At 40.5% G+C, this 18,818-nt stretch overlaps 1 protein-coding gene across 1 annotated transcript in view; it reads left to right on the top strand.

Moving 5' to 3' along the window:
• Positions 1 to 18,818, top strand: part of KLHL14 (kelch like family member 14) — a gene marked incomplete at its 5' end in the record, with an annotated part of 97,922 nt that overhangs the window by 68,182 nt on the left and 10,922 nt on the right. Inside the window, 2 exons of the mRNA XM_082853656.1 lie at positions 7,880 to 7,969; positions 16,027 to 16,105. Coding sequence (XP_082709782.1) covers positions 7,880 to 7,969; positions 16,027 to 16,105 — 169 coding nt within the window. The remainder of the gene's footprint in view (positions 1 to 7,879; positions 7,970 to 16,026; positions 16,106 to 18,818) is intronic.

Consider the following 18,818-nt stretch of genomic DNA (forward strand, 5'->3'; position numbering starts at 1 on the left):
GACAGATGACTTTAATACACTGTATCATGACTTGGCAGGTATAGGGTAAAGGCATGCATTTACTACAACAGTGGCACAGAGGAGAGAGTCACAAAGCAAGTTTTCATTGTCAGGAAAACCCTCCCTTAGATACAATTTTGTATTATGAAAGAGAAGCAAACTCTCTTGTTCTTGCATAGCCTCCAAAACCTAACGCATAGGCACTTTTATTCAGATCTATACATTTCGAACTCACTTCAACAACTTTGTCTCCAGTGGGACTGTGGGAACCCAGCTCTGTGTGTGCAGAATAAGTTGGGAGTGAGGAGAAAGTATTGGCCACCTTTGGGTTAATTGAGAACCTTCACCAACTCTTCACAGGATTCAGACCATGTGGATTTCTTATGGGATTTGGTTTTCCAGACTCACTGTCCATAATGATCAAGTCATTCCCAAATGCACAAAACATTTCCATTTATTTGCAGCTTACAGGGATAGTAACCATCCATATACCACAGAAAAAAAAGTAACAGAGCCTTTTCTATGCATTATTTATTCAATAATATGTATCAAGCACGTGTTTCATGTAAGATGTTTGACTATGTGTCTGTTTCTACCTCCAGAGAAGCAATGGCCAAATTTCTAGATCTTTGCAGAAAGACAGGATGGTAGGATAAAACTAGTGATTTTTTTTTTTTTTTTTTTTTTTTTTTGCGGTACGTGGGCCTTCCACCGCTGTGGCCCCTCCCGTTGCGGAGCACAGGCTCCGGACGCGCAGGCTCAGCAGCCATGGCTCACGTGCCCAGCCGCTCTGCAGCATGTAGGATCTTCCCGGACCGGGGCACGAACCCGTGTCCCCTGCATCGGCAGGCGGACTCCCAACCACTGCGCCACCAGGGAAGCCCTAAACTAGTAAATTTTTAAACATTTATGTTTCTCAATTATACTTACTATAAAATTGAAGAAAATGTAAGAAAAAAATTTCTCCACAATCCTATGGCAAGAAATACTCTTTCAATGTCATTAGACGGAGGCACCTTTCTTTCAGGTTATATTTGTTTTCAACAGCATGTAATTACTATTTGAATTTGCTTTAATGAGTAAATATTGCACAAATATATATTCTAGCAATACCATGCTTCCAAAATATCATTTATTTTGCCAGTTTAGATAATTCTATAGAAAAGAACCCTTTAAGAACAGAAATCACGTAACTATAGGCAACTTATGATATCAAGAAGTCAAAAACCAACAGAAAAATGTATACCATACAAATGGATTTGAAACATATGGAAAGATGCTCAACCTCTATCACAAATGAGTGGAGATTTAAATTTTAACTAGACACCAATTGTTCACCTACCGTATTGGCAAAGGTATAGATATAAAAAGGGGTACGATGTGATGCCATCCATTAAAATGTAAAACGCACCCAGCCTTTGGCCCAGAAATTTCACTTGGAGGAATTAATCCTGCAGATAAATGCACGTGTATGTGTGTTGTCGACCCATGAGGACACTCGGCAGAGCACTGTTTGTAATAGAAGCAACCTTCAACACATCCCCTTCCCTCCAGCCCTAGCGCCCCTACCTCATCCAGCCTCCATCATCCCTCATCTGGACCACAGGAGGGGCGCCCTGCTTGATCTTCCTCTTTTCCCTCTTTCACTCCTACAACATCCCTAGGAGCCAGAGTGATAGTTTTAAAACATAAATCAGATCATGTCCTGCTGCTGCTAAAACCCCTCCAATGCCTTTCCATCATGCTAAGAATAAAATCGACACCCCTTATCCTGGCTTCTACAGACCCATCTACCCAGCCTCTGCGTGCCTCCTGACTTCTCTCATGCCTCTCTAGCCCTCACTCTCGGTGCTCTAGACACAGAGGCTTTCTCTGGGCTGCTCAGGCACATCCAGCTCATTCGTGCTTCAGGGTCTCTGCATGGATCCCTTCCCCTTATTTTCTTGCAATGGCCCTTTCTCAACCTTCAGAATTTACCTTCAACGCCAGTCCCCAGAGAGACCTTCCCTGACCACCTCAGCTAGAGCGCTAGCCAGGCACTCACTCTCTAACACACTGTCCTATTTTTTTTCCTTTTTACATTGTCTGTCATTGCCTGGCTGTGTTCCTGTGCATTCCACTGTGTATTAGTTTACATTCTTCTTTTCCCTGTCATTTAGGTCTCAGAGAGCAGGGTTGCTGTCAGCTTCATTCGTTGCTTTATTACCAACCAGAAAAGTATCTGCACATAATGAGTGTTTAGTAAATGTTTGCTGAGTGAATTAATCAATGGCCATCAGAAGGGGCTGGGACACATTATAGGACACCCATCGGGTGAAACAGTGTATGGCTGTTGAAAAGAATGGGCCGGTAGACGATCCAAGTGTCGTCCTCCGACCAAGACTACACCATCGCACAGATCTGGCCTCGGTCTCCCTCTGAGACCTCCTCTCAGATGCTTCTGTTCTTGGTCTTCTTGCTGTTCTTGCTACACTCCACACCTGTGCCCCAGGGCCTTGGCACTTGCTTTTCCCGCATCTATGCCTACCACTACCCCTGCATGGCTCCCTTGCTCACTTCTGTCAGTCCTCTGCTCAAAAGTCATCTGTTCAGAAAGCCCTCCCTGACTACTCTCAAAATTCCTCACCCTGTCCCTTCCCCTCCTTGGACCCAGCTTTACTTTCCTTCATTGCACTTATCATTTGAAACAAAGTGCCTATTTATTTGTGTCCATGTTTATTACATGCTTCCCCTGACTAGAACGTTCCTTGATGCTGTCATGACCTCCCCAGCAGGTAGAACCTTGCCTGACATACAGTAGCAGCTGAACAGGTCTTTGATTGGTGAGGAATGAATAAATGAATGTATTCTTGAGTGCAAAAAAGCAAGGTACTAAACAGTGTGCTCATAGAATGCTGTGTCAATTGTATTTTTAAAAAATGACCTGTATATATAATCTCTCTGGAAGAAAAATCCAAGAACACAATAACAGGGGTAGCTTCTGCAGTAGGGAACTGCAAGGCTGAGAGGCATAAGAGGAAAACTTATTGTTCCTGTATATCATTATTTTTATAAGACTGTATTTTTACAAAACATGGGCATTAATTACTTTTTCCAAAAAATTATGTCATATTTGACAGTTTTGTAAGTTTATGTATTTGAAGCCAAAAGGAAATCAAGGACCTCATAAATGTTACTTGAAATGATAAACGTTCAACAGCCATGTATTTAACAATCCTATAAACTTGTCATAGCCCTATGCAATCTCGTTTGGATGTTCATGCACATCTGTGGTTGCAAAAGATACCTATACTTTCTGTTGGAAGGGGTATATATATTCCTCAGATATAAAATATGGGAGGAAACAGGAGTGTGAATCTTAAGCAGAGCAAGGCCTTCGTAAGTGCAGCAAGACCCCTGCACATTTCATATGCCAGGAAAAGGGCCTCTGTGCCCAAGATACTTTGAATCTGCTTGCAAGGTTGAAATATGCCCTCGCTGTTCAACAAATAAATAAAAACCCTCTGCCAATAGACTCTACCCATCCTTAAATAGCTGATTTGGTCAGTGTTTTTCTGGCTCCATCAAATACATGTAAGTGTGTCTTCCTTTAAGAAAATCCACTATTTGAATATGTGGATTTATAGAAAAAAAATGTAAAGGAAGGTCCACTTGCTTTATTACGGATTCTTTCAAATATGAAAATAAGAAACATTTAAAAGTGATTCAATAACAAAAAATTATACAGAAATTTCAGGAACACCATCATTGAACACACAGGTACTCGGTAATTACTTGCTGGTTGGATGAACATACCTATTGAAAATCAGTAGAGTGAAATGGATGAGAGCATGGGTTGGGATCCAGATATCCCTGTGTTTGGATTCTATCTCTGCCGTTCATTAGCTGAGTCTGACCTTCAACAAGTGCCTTAACCTCTCAAGGCCTCAGTATTTCTTACAGAAATAAAATGAATGACCAATGCCTCCCTAATAGTTAGTTATATTAAATGAAAGATATAGGCAAATAAAATATAGATATATTTTATCATGTATTATAACATCATATGTTATTTCCTTCATGTAATTTCTGCCTGATTAGGAACAAGTAAGAATGAATCATAAGTGCTGTTCTATTTTCAGAGATATAATATAGGTAACTATATATAAATATAATTACATATACGCATAAGTGTATAGCACCTGCACAATGCCTGGCACATAGTGAATGTTTGGTAAATGGTGGTTCCTATTGTGAAAAGTAACACAAAATACTCTGAGAGTTTGACTCTTCATTTTCATATCCACAAAGACCAATGTTGTGTACCACATGCCAGTACATTTCATGTCACTGTACAGGGAGGGGTAAAAGAATTTGTGTCCCTGAGATTTTTGTGGCCTTAACATTATGGGAAAACATTTAACAGGTGTGTAAGTGAATTGCGGCAGAGATTCAACTTGTAAAATGGCTAGCATCTATTGAGTGTATGATGATCAGTCATTCTGCAGAGTAAATACTGTGACTTAGTATCCTCTCCAAGGATGGCCCGCTTCCTACTTTCTTAATTAGAAATATTAAATGTAAATGTTTTATTGAATTTCCCAGACTAGAATAGAATAGCAGGTATGTGGAGTGGGAAAGGCAAAAATGGTACAAATTGCTTCAAACTTAGAGACTAAATGAACGTGCTGCCTCGGATGACCAAAGGTTTCTTCCTTTTCAGTTTTCTGGCTTTTTTTCCCCTTTCCTTCTAGCACTTCGAGTTTGTTTAATAAAGTTGAGAATTTTCACAAAGGGCCTTATGAACACGTGTTAGTAGATTTTAAATCTGATTTGAAAGTGCCTCTCTCCTCCTCCCTGTGAGTAAAGTGACCTTTTTAAATGGAGGGAAGTGGGTTTAGATGACAGTCATGATAAATGCGGTCATGTTCACTCAATAAAATAAGGCCCAGTGCATTTGAGGATAAATCAGTGAAATGTACAGCCCCACCTGTCTGTCTCCATCATTCATTTCCACTGTCACTTTCACAGTGGCTGATGGATCACAGTTGCTGTAAAATTAGACAGCCTTTAATCTCATTTCATCCTGATTAGCTTCTCTTTACCCTTTCCCTCTAACTCACTGACTGACACGCTAAAAACTCACACCGGGCTCTATATGAACAGGGAGTACAAACTTCTCCTCCGGTACCTGCTTGTGAGGGCGAGGCCGGTGCCTAGAGAAATCTGGAAGGGAGAGGGCATGTCTTCCTTGTTATTTAAAAGATAATCAATAATTGCGGTACCCAGTGCCATTTTAAGCAGATGTTTTCTCTTGATCACTGCCCTCTTTATTTTGCTTTCGTTCAGGTTTAATCAGAAGTCAAAGAAATGAGGTCTTTTGCAAAACTCAAACATTGATTTCACATCGATTTTTTTCTAATAGATTTGGAGCGTTTTACATTCAGGATAATCCCCCAAAGTTATCTGTGTGTATTTGTAGCCTCTCAATTCAGAAGAGTTGAGTAAATAATAAATCAGAAGAGACAACAATTCAGGAATGAAAATGCTGAAAGAGCCAAGAAATATAGCGTACAAGGTTTTAAAACAAGAGTAAAAATGGGTAGCTAAATGAGAATATCTTCAAGCAGCCTTTATGTTAGCATTTCAAAGACCTTCTCGTATTTTGAAGGTTTCAATAGTTTAGTGCAATAGTTTCGTTTGTTTGCATAAAGCATAACAATAGAGGTAATCAAATGAGAAAGAGGTTTAAGAATAAATTATGTATTCTTTCCTTCACTTAATTTCTGCCTGAATGGGAGCAAGTAAATGGACAAACACAACTGTTGTTCTATTTTCAGAGTCTGTGCTTTATTATAAAGCTGGACTTCCGGTTAAAAAGAAGATAATACGATTTTTTATTACTTATAAAATGTGGGCATTGAACTGACCAAAAATTTTAAATAAATATTGGAAGACTGGTAGTCATAAAGTAAGTTGGTTGGATCAGTGGCCGCTGTTCTTACACGCATGTCTTATATGAGTATACGCTTACAGGTGACAATGCTGTAAGTTTACTGCCCACATGGCATTGTGATAAACCAGAGTAGCACCAGGCTGTTCACAAAATGCACAATATACATAATATATGGGTAGCATAGCTTTGTGTTTGGTATAATCCAAACAATGATGAGTTAATTTAAGAAAAGAAAAAAAGATGTTCCAAACATATCCAGTCACCCAATTTTAGTTGCTGCGTGAACTCAACATATACTCTGCCCCAGTGGACTCTGAGAAGTGATGCCTGCAGGAGCTATATGGTTAAAAGCATTTTCCAAAGAGATAACTAAGGGTTGAGGGGCAGAAGGACATTGCTGAGGTGACTCCCTAAATCAGTTGACCTCATTCATGGGCCACACAAATCCATGGCACACCCAATTTCTACATGATCCCAGAAATCCAGGGTTTCCATACCAATGTCTTCTCCCTTGTGGCTATAAGTTCGAAAATAGTGACTATTCACAGTAAAAGTGAATACATAATAAAATAATGAAAATTCCTAAAATCTTTTAATATGAAGCTTAAACGACCTGATTTGCTCTTTCAGAAGCTGTGTTACAGGTTTCAAAGCTATGCCTGTTTCTCCTTATTTTTGTTTACATATCTTAGCCAGCATAAGCGCATTCTGAGAAAAAAGATAATAAAAACAAAGTGAAATGAGATATATATCATCCAAAGTAAATTGGGTATAAGATAGGCTCTTTCTCTCTCTCTCTGTCTCCATTGGCAAAAGAGTACAGAGTACAAGCTGGCCCTGACTCATATTGATTTCCCACTGCACTGGTTTCTTAAGTGCTCTGTTGATCCGTGTCAAGCAATAAGTTCCCTGCCTGAACATGCATATCACCTCCCCATTTGTCCTCACCTAGATTTAAGGTGCCCATATGATGAGCTGAACAAGGACATCATTTTTCCTACTGGTGTCACTGGGCCCAAACCACTGCCTGTGATATGATAACGAACACTGTGTAGGTTTACATTCACCATATGATATAATAATAGCAGAGACTGACACTGCACTGCACACGGGGTGACGGGGGTGTCCTATTCTTGTTGTGTGTGTCCCCAAAGAAAACGTAAATGAGAACAGATGCAGCGAAACCTTTGGTGGGTTTCTGAATCACTCCGCCCTCCTCACAGCCACCACATTTGGGGCAGAGCAGGGCAGGACGAGGGGAATGGGTATTTATGATGTTCCTGACAGTTTTTATCTTTGTTCCAGAAGAGCTCTTAAGCAGATAGATAGAAAATGTGTGATTGTGCTGCTAATGACATTGTACAGGAAATTAAGCGTATACATTTGGAGAAGGCATTAAATCAGCAGGACCTTAATTTAAAAACTTAACACTGTATGGAAATTCAGCTTGCTCGTTGCTGTGGAATAGAAAGCAACCAAGCACCCTGAGTCTGTTTGTGGAAAGATTGCCAGCGAGCCAAGTTTGGGCAGAGCAGCTTAATGGCTCCAAGTGGATGCTGGGTTATTTCTTCCAAGAAATAACCCCAGCCCCAGCCCTGACCATTTGGGAGTGTCAGTCATGGTTGTAGACTGCACGATCCCCATCATCAGGCAGGTGAGGAGGACTTAAGAATTGAAAGCAGCCCGACAGGTTGTTCTTGACTAATTTGCAGAATAACATTATGTAAAATTAATCAAAAGGGGTGGGGTTGGCAATTGCTGGGAACACACCGCTGAGCTACTGTGGATTGGTGGGTGCCCCACTCTGCTTGTCTATGTGCTTTTCTTCCTTCTGACTTAGTCTCACGTTTTATACATTTTGGTGAAAGCACATAACTAGTGAGCCAAGGTATCAAGTCCTAAGATGGAAAATTTTATACGTTTTTTTTTTTTTCTCAATTCCAGTTATGCCATACAACAGTGCCCATCACTGCGTTGTGGAGGTGGAAAACTTCCTGTTTGTGTTGGGCGGAGAGGACCAATGGAACCCTAATGGTAACTATTGAACCACTTAACAGTAGGTGCTCGACACGTCTGTGTGTGATGAGGGGTGCCAGCGGCAGTCCATTTTGTAATTACCGTGAAAAACATATTTCTGTGCAGCAGGGACAAACGAAGTAGTCGGTGAAGTGGGCTGGCAGAGGACACACGCAGCAGTGCATTCACTCGTGGACTATCTGGGGATTTGGCTCCACCGTGATGCCCAGCCCCTCTCCTGATCCATCCCCTGAGGAGTGCCACCAGTGTAAGCCCAGACTCCCTCAAGGGAGGTAGCAAGCGGCAACTATTAAGAATTCTCACCACCTTCTCCACCACTTTTCTCCCATTTTATCAGGATAATAATATGCAGTTTCAATACATAAGCGTTATCTGCTGTCACGCTGTACATGACCTGAGCTGAAGTGCCTTTGCAGCGTTTATTACTTGACACCTGTTCTGGCTGCTGCATCTTCTGCAAGGGCTTCGTCCACAGATTATCCACCATCTTCCCTGTTGATGCGATTACTTCATAATTGTATCACAAAGAGAAAGTCAACATTTGAATACACTTCCCAAGTCTAATGTAGGGAGTACACTGCGCCTTGCAGAACACGCAAAATTATCAAGATATTTTTGGAAATCTTGCACGTGAAGGAGGGGTTGCAGTTGTAGCCTTCTGTGTAACAGAGATCATTATGAGTGAGAAACCATAAAACAGCTTGCAGGTACACATTTTTGCTTTAAAACCCCAGAACAGCCAGCTGAAATTACATATACTGCATATATTTTATGGTGAATGTTCTCTTTCAGCATCTGCACAAAGGTAAATTATAGAAAATTGTTACATCTGTTCACTCTAGAAAATCTTAAAGGAAAACAACCCAGGCCACCCTCCAAGAACATTTCTTTGAAGGGAAAGGGACATTCTTTCTCCAGATCAGCTTTGTTGGTTCATATCTTTCAGTTTTGGAAAGATGGTTCCGGGGCTTTGGGAGAAACAGATTTGGATCAGGAACTAAAATATTTAGTATCTCTCCTCTAACTTATCTTTGCAATGACTGATTTGATATGTTAAAACAAAACAAAACAAAAACCCTGGCCAATATACAACCCACTGTAAACTCTCCATTTCCTGTTTAACCTCTTCTTCCGAGGAAGTGATTTGAACAGAATAGAGCGTTTGTAAGGAAACAGTACACAGCCAGCAGGTTTATCTAAAAAAGAATCTGCAGAACTTCGTTTTTGGGGTTTTGTTTGTTTGTTTTCTTGAAGGCCAAATGAAAACTAACACATGACAAGACGAGGCTGGAAAGTCCTGTTTCTTTCCTTTTTTTTTTTTTTTTTTTGGTCGTACTGTGCGGCACATGGGATCTTAGTTCCCCATCCAGGGATAGAACCCCTTGCAGTGGAAGCGCAGAGTCTTAACCACTGGACCACCAGGAAAGTCCCATGGAAAGTCCTGTTTCTAATGATGGTCCTTTCTCAGCCCACCTCCGTTCCCACGTGGGATAAGCCTCTGCTAAAAGACCAGTCTTGGGGCGACAACTCAGTTTTCACAAATCACTATGAACCTCCCATTCCTGTGAGACAGACCTTAATCAGCAACACAGAAAACCCACTCCCTGGGTTTACCCCTGCCCCCCACCCCTGCCCAAAATAACCTGCCACTGCTTACTGTTCAACTTCTATCAGACACACAACCGAGAGAATGGGTGGGGGGATTAGGGGCGAGTATAAGGGACATATTCCTTCCTCTAGTCTAGAGAATCGAGATTTTATCATTGAGCTAATTCAGATTCCCATAAAACTACACCATTGGACCTCACTGATTTGCCTCCCCCCGACTCCTGAGAGGAGCAGTGATTCAGTTTAAATCCCTCAACAAATATGCTGTGAGAAAAGACTACAGAAAGCACAGCATTGCATTTCCTGTGGGGGCACCTTTCACTGCCACCACTCAGCGTGCTCTATGTGAAGACCTGCGTGACAAGTCCTTGTCAAACCAAAGTACTGAGGCATGGTGTGCTTTGAACAATTACTTCTAACGCCAATCATATGATTTAATGTGTCTCTTTTGCTTTAGCCGCCAGGAGGCTCAAAATTGAACTTTAGTAAAACTTTAATTACTATATTTTGTTTACTTTTAGTCTCCATACGGGCCTAGCAGCTCACAACTCTCTCTCTCTGTAAGACCCTTATTTAGAACTTTGGGAGTTCCACCTGCAAATCTGAGTCATTCCGTCCCTGACTTGTTTCGCCTTTGAGGTCATTTAGTATAGATCGGGGTAAGTGCTGATGAGCCACTGATTAGCATCTCCTAAGCACAGGATAATTGGTCACACTGTGAGGCAAGCAGGCCAGTCTTTTGTACCTCATGTCAACCAATCAGTGATTGGCTGAGGCCTTCCCCCAGGTGGGGGTGAGGGTGGGCAGTGAAGTGGCCTGTTCAGCTGAGGGCAGTTCTCTAGAGAGGGAGCAGCTGTGACCATGAACAACCAACAACCATCAGCTAGGGAACAGGTGTACCAATCTGGTAAAAGTATCTCAGCTAGGTACCAAAACACACATCCACCACCATCCCTTAAATGGTTTCCGTGGACTTTCATATTCCATCCATCTGGTCAACCACACCTGACCGTTTTGGTATTAGTTGTAGTATTTATTGAGTAGTCATTATTTCCCAGGAACTTTGCTAAGCACTCATCTGCATCATTTCACTTAATCCTCACAACCATCCTATGAGGCCTGTTGCATGATTGCTCTAGGTTTACTATGAGGAGTCTAAGCCCTAAGAGTTTAAACAACTTTCCAGGACACACAGCTTGCAAGAAGATGAGTGATTCCAACGTAGGTCTGTGTGACTCCAGAGCGTCAGCCTTTAACCAGTGTATCACACTCCCCACCTCACATAAACATATGTATTTAATTAGATATTAAACAACAATTGTGCATTTGCCTTTGATCTTGTGAAATTAAATCAGTATTGTATAACCATGAACAGTGGCTCTTACTGGCTCCCAAAGAGCTCTTCATTATTTCCCATTTAGAAAACCATGAAGGGACACCATCATCTCAAAAATATAGGATTTTCATTTTATAATACCTCATACAACTAAAAAGGAAGCAGTTAATACCAAAACTTATAAAGAACAGCAATCCTGGGCTTCCCTGGTGGCACAGTGGTTGAGAGTCCGCCTGCCGATGCAGGGGACACGGGTTCGTGCCCCGGTCCGGGAAGATCCCACATGCCGCGGAGCGGCTGGGCCCGTGAGCCATGGCTGCTGAGCCTGCGCGTCCGGAGCCTGTGCTCCGCAACGGGAGAGGCCACAATGGTGAGAGGCCCGCGTACCGCAAAAAAAAAAAAAGAACGAACAGCAATCCTATAATAATATACAACATGCTTTAATTTCACTACTGACAGGGAGGAAGAATTTAAAATCCATGAGTTTAAATGTTATGTATACATCAGTTCCAAAGATGAAATCTTAAGTTAAACTTTAGTTCTTATGAAAATGGTGCCTGAGATGCATGTCTTTGAATGAAATACAAAAATGTACATTTCAACACATGCTCATAAAACACAAATATGTACTCATAAAATACAAATATAATTTTATTTACTGATTATCTTGATTACAGTACCAAAATTTGAAATCATAAAACATATGAGTTACTGGAAATATAAGCAGGATACATACATTTTGTTGCTACTCAGCTATAGATATTAACTCCTATTAACTCCCTTCATGTCATTAGTGATAGACTGCATTGTAATATGCTAATATACATGCATATATTCCTTCAGTGCTCCAACTTACAGAGAACCAATTTACATTTGTCACTTACTGATGATTGACTCCCAAAAAAACTGCCTGCAGGTGATTTCTTTTTCATCCTGCTTCCTTCCCCTCCACCACTGGCTGAAAACTGCCGCCCTGCCCCATTTTACCTATCTCTCAAATGACAGTCAACAACAGGGTCTGGTGACAGGACATCATCAAAAAAGGGAAGAAGTGGAGGAAGGGTTAGAAGAAAATGGAAAAGATGAGAAGAAACCAAAGGAGTGAAGAGTAATCCAAAATTCTATTGCATGTGGCTACCCCTCAAGCTTCTAAGTAGTGTTGATGAAAGCCACAAGGAAGAAATGAATATCCCCATTTCATCTCAGTTTCCTCACTCTACCACACTCATTCCTTCTGACATTTATTATCCCCTCTGCACATCCTTTGCCAACTTTAGAACATTTTTCTTCCTTTTATCTTCCCATCCTCCATCCTTGCCCTTTTTTCACACCATTGACTCTGCCTCTGGAAACCCTTTCTTCATCTTCCATCGAAATCACACCAGTCCCTGCTTAGCCTTTTCTCTGAGTGAAGGCCACTGGCATTCCCACCAATAAGCAAAGCAAATAGCTGATTTCCACCACCAGTGCTCAGCATGTGAAGGCATCTGTCCCATTGCTGAAAGGAGGCAGATGTCTTCTTCCAAATGGAAATTCTAAACCAAACTTCACAGAGAAACACTCTTACACATGGCGTGTATATTCTACATTCCTCTTAACAACACTGATCTTCAGATACATTTGGGAATTAACCTTGAAACCTGACTATCAAGAATGGCTTTTTTCTACAGGGAGATGATTGCAAATTCCACAAAAGCTTACTTATAAACCAACTCTAGACATAATCCTTCCTTGGGTTGGAGCCTCCCTTTGTGGGATCCAAGTCTTTTGGGTCATACTCACTCCTGGCACTCTTAACTCTTTCTGCAATCCCCAACTCTTACTGTAATCCCCAAATAAAACTTGACTTACCACCCAACCAGGCCATCCAAACCCTCCCATGCAATCCTTGGAACTGATGATCTCACATCAACAAGATCCCTATAATCCTTAAACTCTTCCCTAAATGGTCCCTTCAGCTTCTTTTCTAATCAAAGCCTGGCTATTCTCTGAGAGGACTGTTTTCCCAGCCACCCTCTTCAATGGGGACTAGGTTCTGTTCCCCACCCCCACCCTTATATTTCACATTATTGGAGGCCGATAGCTTTTCTACTTCTTCTTCACTGCCACTCCCACATCCTTAAAACTCACCACTTTAAAGGATGTCTTCAGATTCTACCACCTGCTGCCCCTTTGTGTGGCAGCTACCCACTGTTATCCTGCAAATGCCAGCTCCTTCACTCTACCCTACCACCTTTTCATTGTCCATCATCCCCTCATGCCCTTACTTCCCTCCTTACTGAGCTTATATTCTGTTGCCCATCCTTATAATCACATTAGTGCATACACCTGCAGCCCTCGTGTCCTTCTCTCCTATGATACTTGCCTGGTAAAGCCCTGGTCCTGGTTAAACCCAACTTTCTTCCACCTCTCCCCTCCCCCTAAGCAACTAAATGTGGACATAGAAAACCATACGGCCATGCTGGCTACTAATGACCCATGCTGGCTACTAGCCAACTCCACTAAGTTTACCTGGTCAATGCACTCTTCCACCCTCTGAGTTAATTATTTCACACCTTCTCTCTCCTCAAATACCTTTCTCCAAAACCTCCCTCCTCACTCTCAGCTGATAGCCTTGCTTTTTAGTCCGATGAGGACAGAAGCAATCAAAAGATAAAATCTGCATCTTGCTACTACCAAATCCATTGCTACCCGTATATTTTAGATAAAACATCTCTCTCTTATTACTGTTTCTGCTCCAACTTAAAGCCTATTCCTCATTCCCTTTTGCCTACTCAAGGACTTTGGGGTACTTCTGAATTGAAAAACACAACCAAGAACTAAATAAAATTTTCTCTCGATGCTGCATCTTCCTGCTATAATCTTCTTTTCATGTCAAAAGTCCTAAGAAGCATTGCTTATCCTCTTGCCTCTGCTTTCTTACATCTTAGTCTCTCCTGAGGAGTCCCCACTCAGGCTTTCATGCCCTCCTGTCCACTGAAACAATGCTTGTCATGGTCACCACCAACCCCATGTTTCCAAATCCTATGGTCATTTCTCCGTCGCTCACTCCTCTTTTCCTCCTGCTTCTGACAATTCCTTTTCTTTGCTAGTTTTTCTTCTTCTCCCCCAGGGCTCATTTCCAGCACTCATTATCTTCCATTTCCATACCCTTTCCCTAAAGAGTTTCATCTTGTTCTTTGATTTTAAACAGTATCTCTTGACTAATGACTCCAAAATTTGCACCTGCAGCCTCATTTAGCCAGTGGCCTACCAGCCACTTATGCTTTGAGATTCGATAGTCCTCTCAAGGTTAAATCCAAAACAGAACTCATGGCTTCTCTCCCTAACCCCCCAACTACCCCTGCCTGGTCTTCCCCACCTCGGCAAATTGCATGACCTTCCATCCAGTTCCGCTGGCTAAAAACCTAGCAGTCGTCTTTAATTACTCACTTTTTCTTATACCAATGCTCAATCTATCAGAAAATTTTATTGGCTGTGCCCACAGAATAGATCCCAAACTCGACCATATCTTGCTTCCACCTCCACTCAAGCCAGCTCTTGCCTTGACTGTTGTGATGGCCTCGTGACAGGTCCCCCACTTCCAGAGCAGCCCTTGTACGGTCTAGTTTTTTACATAACAGCCAGAGTGATCATGATAAGAGGTAAATTAGGCCATGTTTCTCATTTGCTCAAAACTTTCCAGTGACTTCCTAATGTTCTTATGACAAAAGACGAAATTTGACACCAGTCCACAAGACACACCGTGTCTGGACCTTGATATACTTCGACTTCTGTCCAAGTCACCCCAGCATTCTTGCTGGTTTTGAATGCATGGCCAGCCCAGGGACTTTATACTCACCTTCCCCACTGCCTGAGACGCTAATTCTGCAGATATTTGCGTGGCTTGCAGAAGATATCTGTGAGCAGGTGACCACCCTACTGAAACTGGCTTCCCCTCTATCAATCCCTGCTTTATTTTTCTTTCTGGCTTTTGGTAAAGAATATATAGCATTATTATATATGCATTTATTTACAAGTCTGTGTTTATTTATTTACAAGAACGAGGACTTCGTCTTTCTCGTTTACCAGCATATTCCCAGAACCTAGAACACATAAGACACATAGTGAGCGCTCAATATATATTCTTGCAATTAATAATTGTGTTGTGTATACATGCCCGTGTGAGTGCGTGTACACACACACACACACACACACACACACACACACACACACACACAATCCTATCTGTTTATTCCCGTGGTGAAGTTTGGTACCTATATTTCAATGGTTAGTTACACATACATTAATGAAAAACATACTTTTAGAGTTAAGACTTCAGGCGCTTTAGATGACTATCATCTCAGTTGCTACACAGAAAATGGAATACACACTTTTGCTCCTATTTCTTGCTTTGGTGTCAATCTGTATGTAAAACAAGAATCATTTTCATACCTTGGAGGCATTACTGTGTTTCTTAGGCTCAACAGAGGAGATAAGCTGGTTAACCAGCTCTGAGGACGCATGTTTCCCATTTCAGTAAATGTACTTGTGATACATCACAGCAACTGTGCTTTCCCCAAATGCACAAACAGAACTTGCATGACGGTCATAGCCTACAACTGATTTCCTAATGCAAGCTCTTATGGTAGTGATTGCTATTGTTTCCCTGGAGACAGAGTGGACTCTTCCACTGCTAGAATTCTTGGATCATTTAGAAAAAGGTTCTATCCAGAGATATCACACAAGTTAGTCTCTGGAACTGATTATGTATAGACAATAACTTCATGTTTTTAAAACCTATAAACACCAAAATACAGAAATTTTACCCTAACTTTGGTAGTCTGATAAACATACTTGCTTTTATTATTATGGTTGAATTATTTTTATTCCAACTCATCCCCACCCCACAGAAAAAGTGGAGGAGAAAAGAAGAAAAAAAGGAAAAACGTTTGAAGAGGCACATAAATTTTTCTTCTGACTTATCACTTCTCATACTGTGTTAGATAGTCCCTCTACTTAATTCATCTGTTTCTTAAACCTGAGAACAGAGGCATCTTATAAAATACTTTTAGATGTGCAAAACAACAAAGGAATTTAAGTTTTAAGTGTCTCAAATATATTTTTACAGGAAAACACAGTACAAATTTTGTCAGCAGATATGATCCCCGATTTAATAGCTGGATACAACTTCCGCCCATGCAAGAAAGGTAAGTGTCTATTTCTTAGGTCTGAAACATTTGTGGCTGCTTTACTGGAAGCAAGGATGCTGAATGGTTTTCCATGATAAGGTACGCTAAACAGAGCCAGTGAAAGTCACAGGAGTCAAATACAAAACCTGGCCTGGCCAACTTGGACTAACTGCCTTATTAACTCAATGGAAAAAATAATCAAATAAGTCAATTATTTGTCCCAATGGAGGAAGAAAAAATTTGTATGACTTGTCTTCCTTTTTTTGTTACTAGTTAAAGTTCACTTTTTTATTGAAGTATAGTTTCTATACAATATAAGTGTACAATATAATGATTCACAATTTTTAAAGGTTATACTCCATGTATAGTTATAAAATATTGGCTATATTCCCTGTGTTGTACAATATATTCTTGTAACTTATTTTATACCTAATAGTTTGTACCTCTTAATCCCGTACCCCTATCTTGCCCCTCCCCCCTCCCCCTCCCAATTGGTAACCACTAGTTGTTTCTCTATATCTGTGAGTCTGCTGCTTTTTTGTTATATTCAATAGTTTGTTGTATTTTTTGGATTCCACATATACGTGATATCATACAGTATTTGTCTTTCTCTGTCTGACTTATTTCACTTAGCATAATGCTCTCCATGACTTGTCTTCCTTTTCCACGTTGAATTGGTTTTTGCTTTTTTTTTTTTTTTTTTGACAAACAGAGCTACAATTTCACTGGCTATTCCACTCTTCTTAGTTATAATATATTTACATCTTATCATTGAAATATAAAACACCATTCTCACCATGATATGTATATACTTTGATGCAGAAATTTCAATATTGAAGTTTTTAGGTCTCACAATCTCAAATTCATTGCATTTACCTCCTCAAATATCTCCCCATCATACATTCAAAAACAGTTGATTTGTTAGCTTAGAAATAAAAGAGTTTTGCCAAGTGTCCTCTCATTTTTAATGTATGCAGTGTTTATCTCAGCCAGTTCTCCTAGTATCAAAGGACAATAAGACAACTATGTTTATACATATTCAGTTCTCCTGACTGTTACGTAGGCAGGACACCATGTCTTAATACGCACATGTAAATTCACATACTTGAACAAGTGTTCACATGTTTGAACACTTGGTTCTTTTCACATAATATCTCAACATCCTCTTGAGCAAATTTTCCAATATAATAGTAAGGATAAGCTGCAACCTGTTTCCTCTTCTCGATTGGACTAAGAAATAATTTTCTTTCTTATTTCCTTCCTAACCTTAACATCTCCTTCTTTAAACATTTAATCAGATTACCCTGAGATCAAGCTAAATCCTTAATCATAAATTCAAAGTTAAAAAGAAATTTTCAAATCATACCATTCCTCAAAAAGGTACATTACTACAGAAAGAGAGTATGATTCTCTGCTATAAAGAAACAGTATCTAACTTCCCATTCCATATAAGCATATTAAAACTCTCTTTCAGGAGACTAAAAGCTATACATTGAAAATGATGAGGCACAGTATAGTCTAAGGACCATAGACACTGTTAGGAATGTCTAGCTGCAAGGTACCTCAAGAAATTATTCTGAGTCAATTAATACCCTGACAAACTTCTCAATCCTCCTGTTGTGTATACATGTATATATAAAAGCCTCTCCTGATGTCTTTCTCCAAAGTACCTTGTTTCTCTCCTTTTGGGGTTATTTTCTAGTTGCTGTTATTGTAGCTGCATCACTTTACCCTTTAATCAAAACCATTCCAAAAACTTTTGTTAAAAAAACATTTTAAAAATACACATCAATAACATGTTTGAAATGTCAGCATCTCATCACTATGGTCGCCTTTGCTGGGGGCTGTTCACCAAGATAATTAACCTTCACGCCTTGGGTTTGGGAGGCATAACTCACGTCACGGTCAATTATCTCACTGTAGAGCCCCTAAGGATGAGAAATATTGCTGCAAAACCTAATTAGTAATTTTTTTAAATGTGTATTGTTTACTTGATATTCTATAATGACTTCCTCTGAGGCATTATGGCCTATCATGGCAGGGTCCTACTTAGACAATTTTTAGCAGCTCATTGACCTGATAAAAAGACCTGCCATGGTCTGTCGGCGCCTGGCAGCCACCGTTGACAGGATGGACTGTTTAACGTTTCTTTCGAAGTCATTATGGTATATCATGTCAGGTCCCTAGTAAAAGAAGTTTTTTTTTAGATTTAGAACAATCAACTCGATAGACCAAATAAAGAGCTCCTTCCAGAGCTGAATGGGAAAAGGCAGATCTCACAAATGCCCAATCTTCTAGCTCCATATCTCCTAGGGGTTGGTTGACCTAGGCAGCAATCCATAACTGAAAATGAAATTTTTCTGTCATCGCCGAGCTTCCATTCAACATAGCAAGTACAGTTAGCTACCAGCATGGTTTAATTGGTGATTCAACAAAGAAGGGAAAAAATACTAAAACATATGAAATACTCTTCAGATCAGAAAAGAGGTTTCTTGAGACATTTAATTGAGTTAATTTTGCATTGTATAGATCATTAGTCAAACTCACCAGAAGTTTCCCACCTCCCTCCTTCCATTAGCTGCTGCCTAACTGCTGAGAAGTTACCAAACTGATTGAGAATAATAGAAACACATTGAAAGCCACCTCTGGGATCACCCACTCTCACAGAGCTGGCTGGGCAAATTCCTAGGATTATCTTACCTAATCAGAGCTTCCAGAAGAATATAATAAA

This window comes from Leucopleurus acutus (genome assembly GCF_964270905.1).
Source record: "Leucopleurus acutus genome assembly, chromosome: 13".
In the NCBI taxonomy this organism is placed as follows: Eukaryota; Metazoa; Chordata; class Mammalia; order Artiodactyla; family Delphinidae; genus Leucopleurus; species Leucopleurus acutus.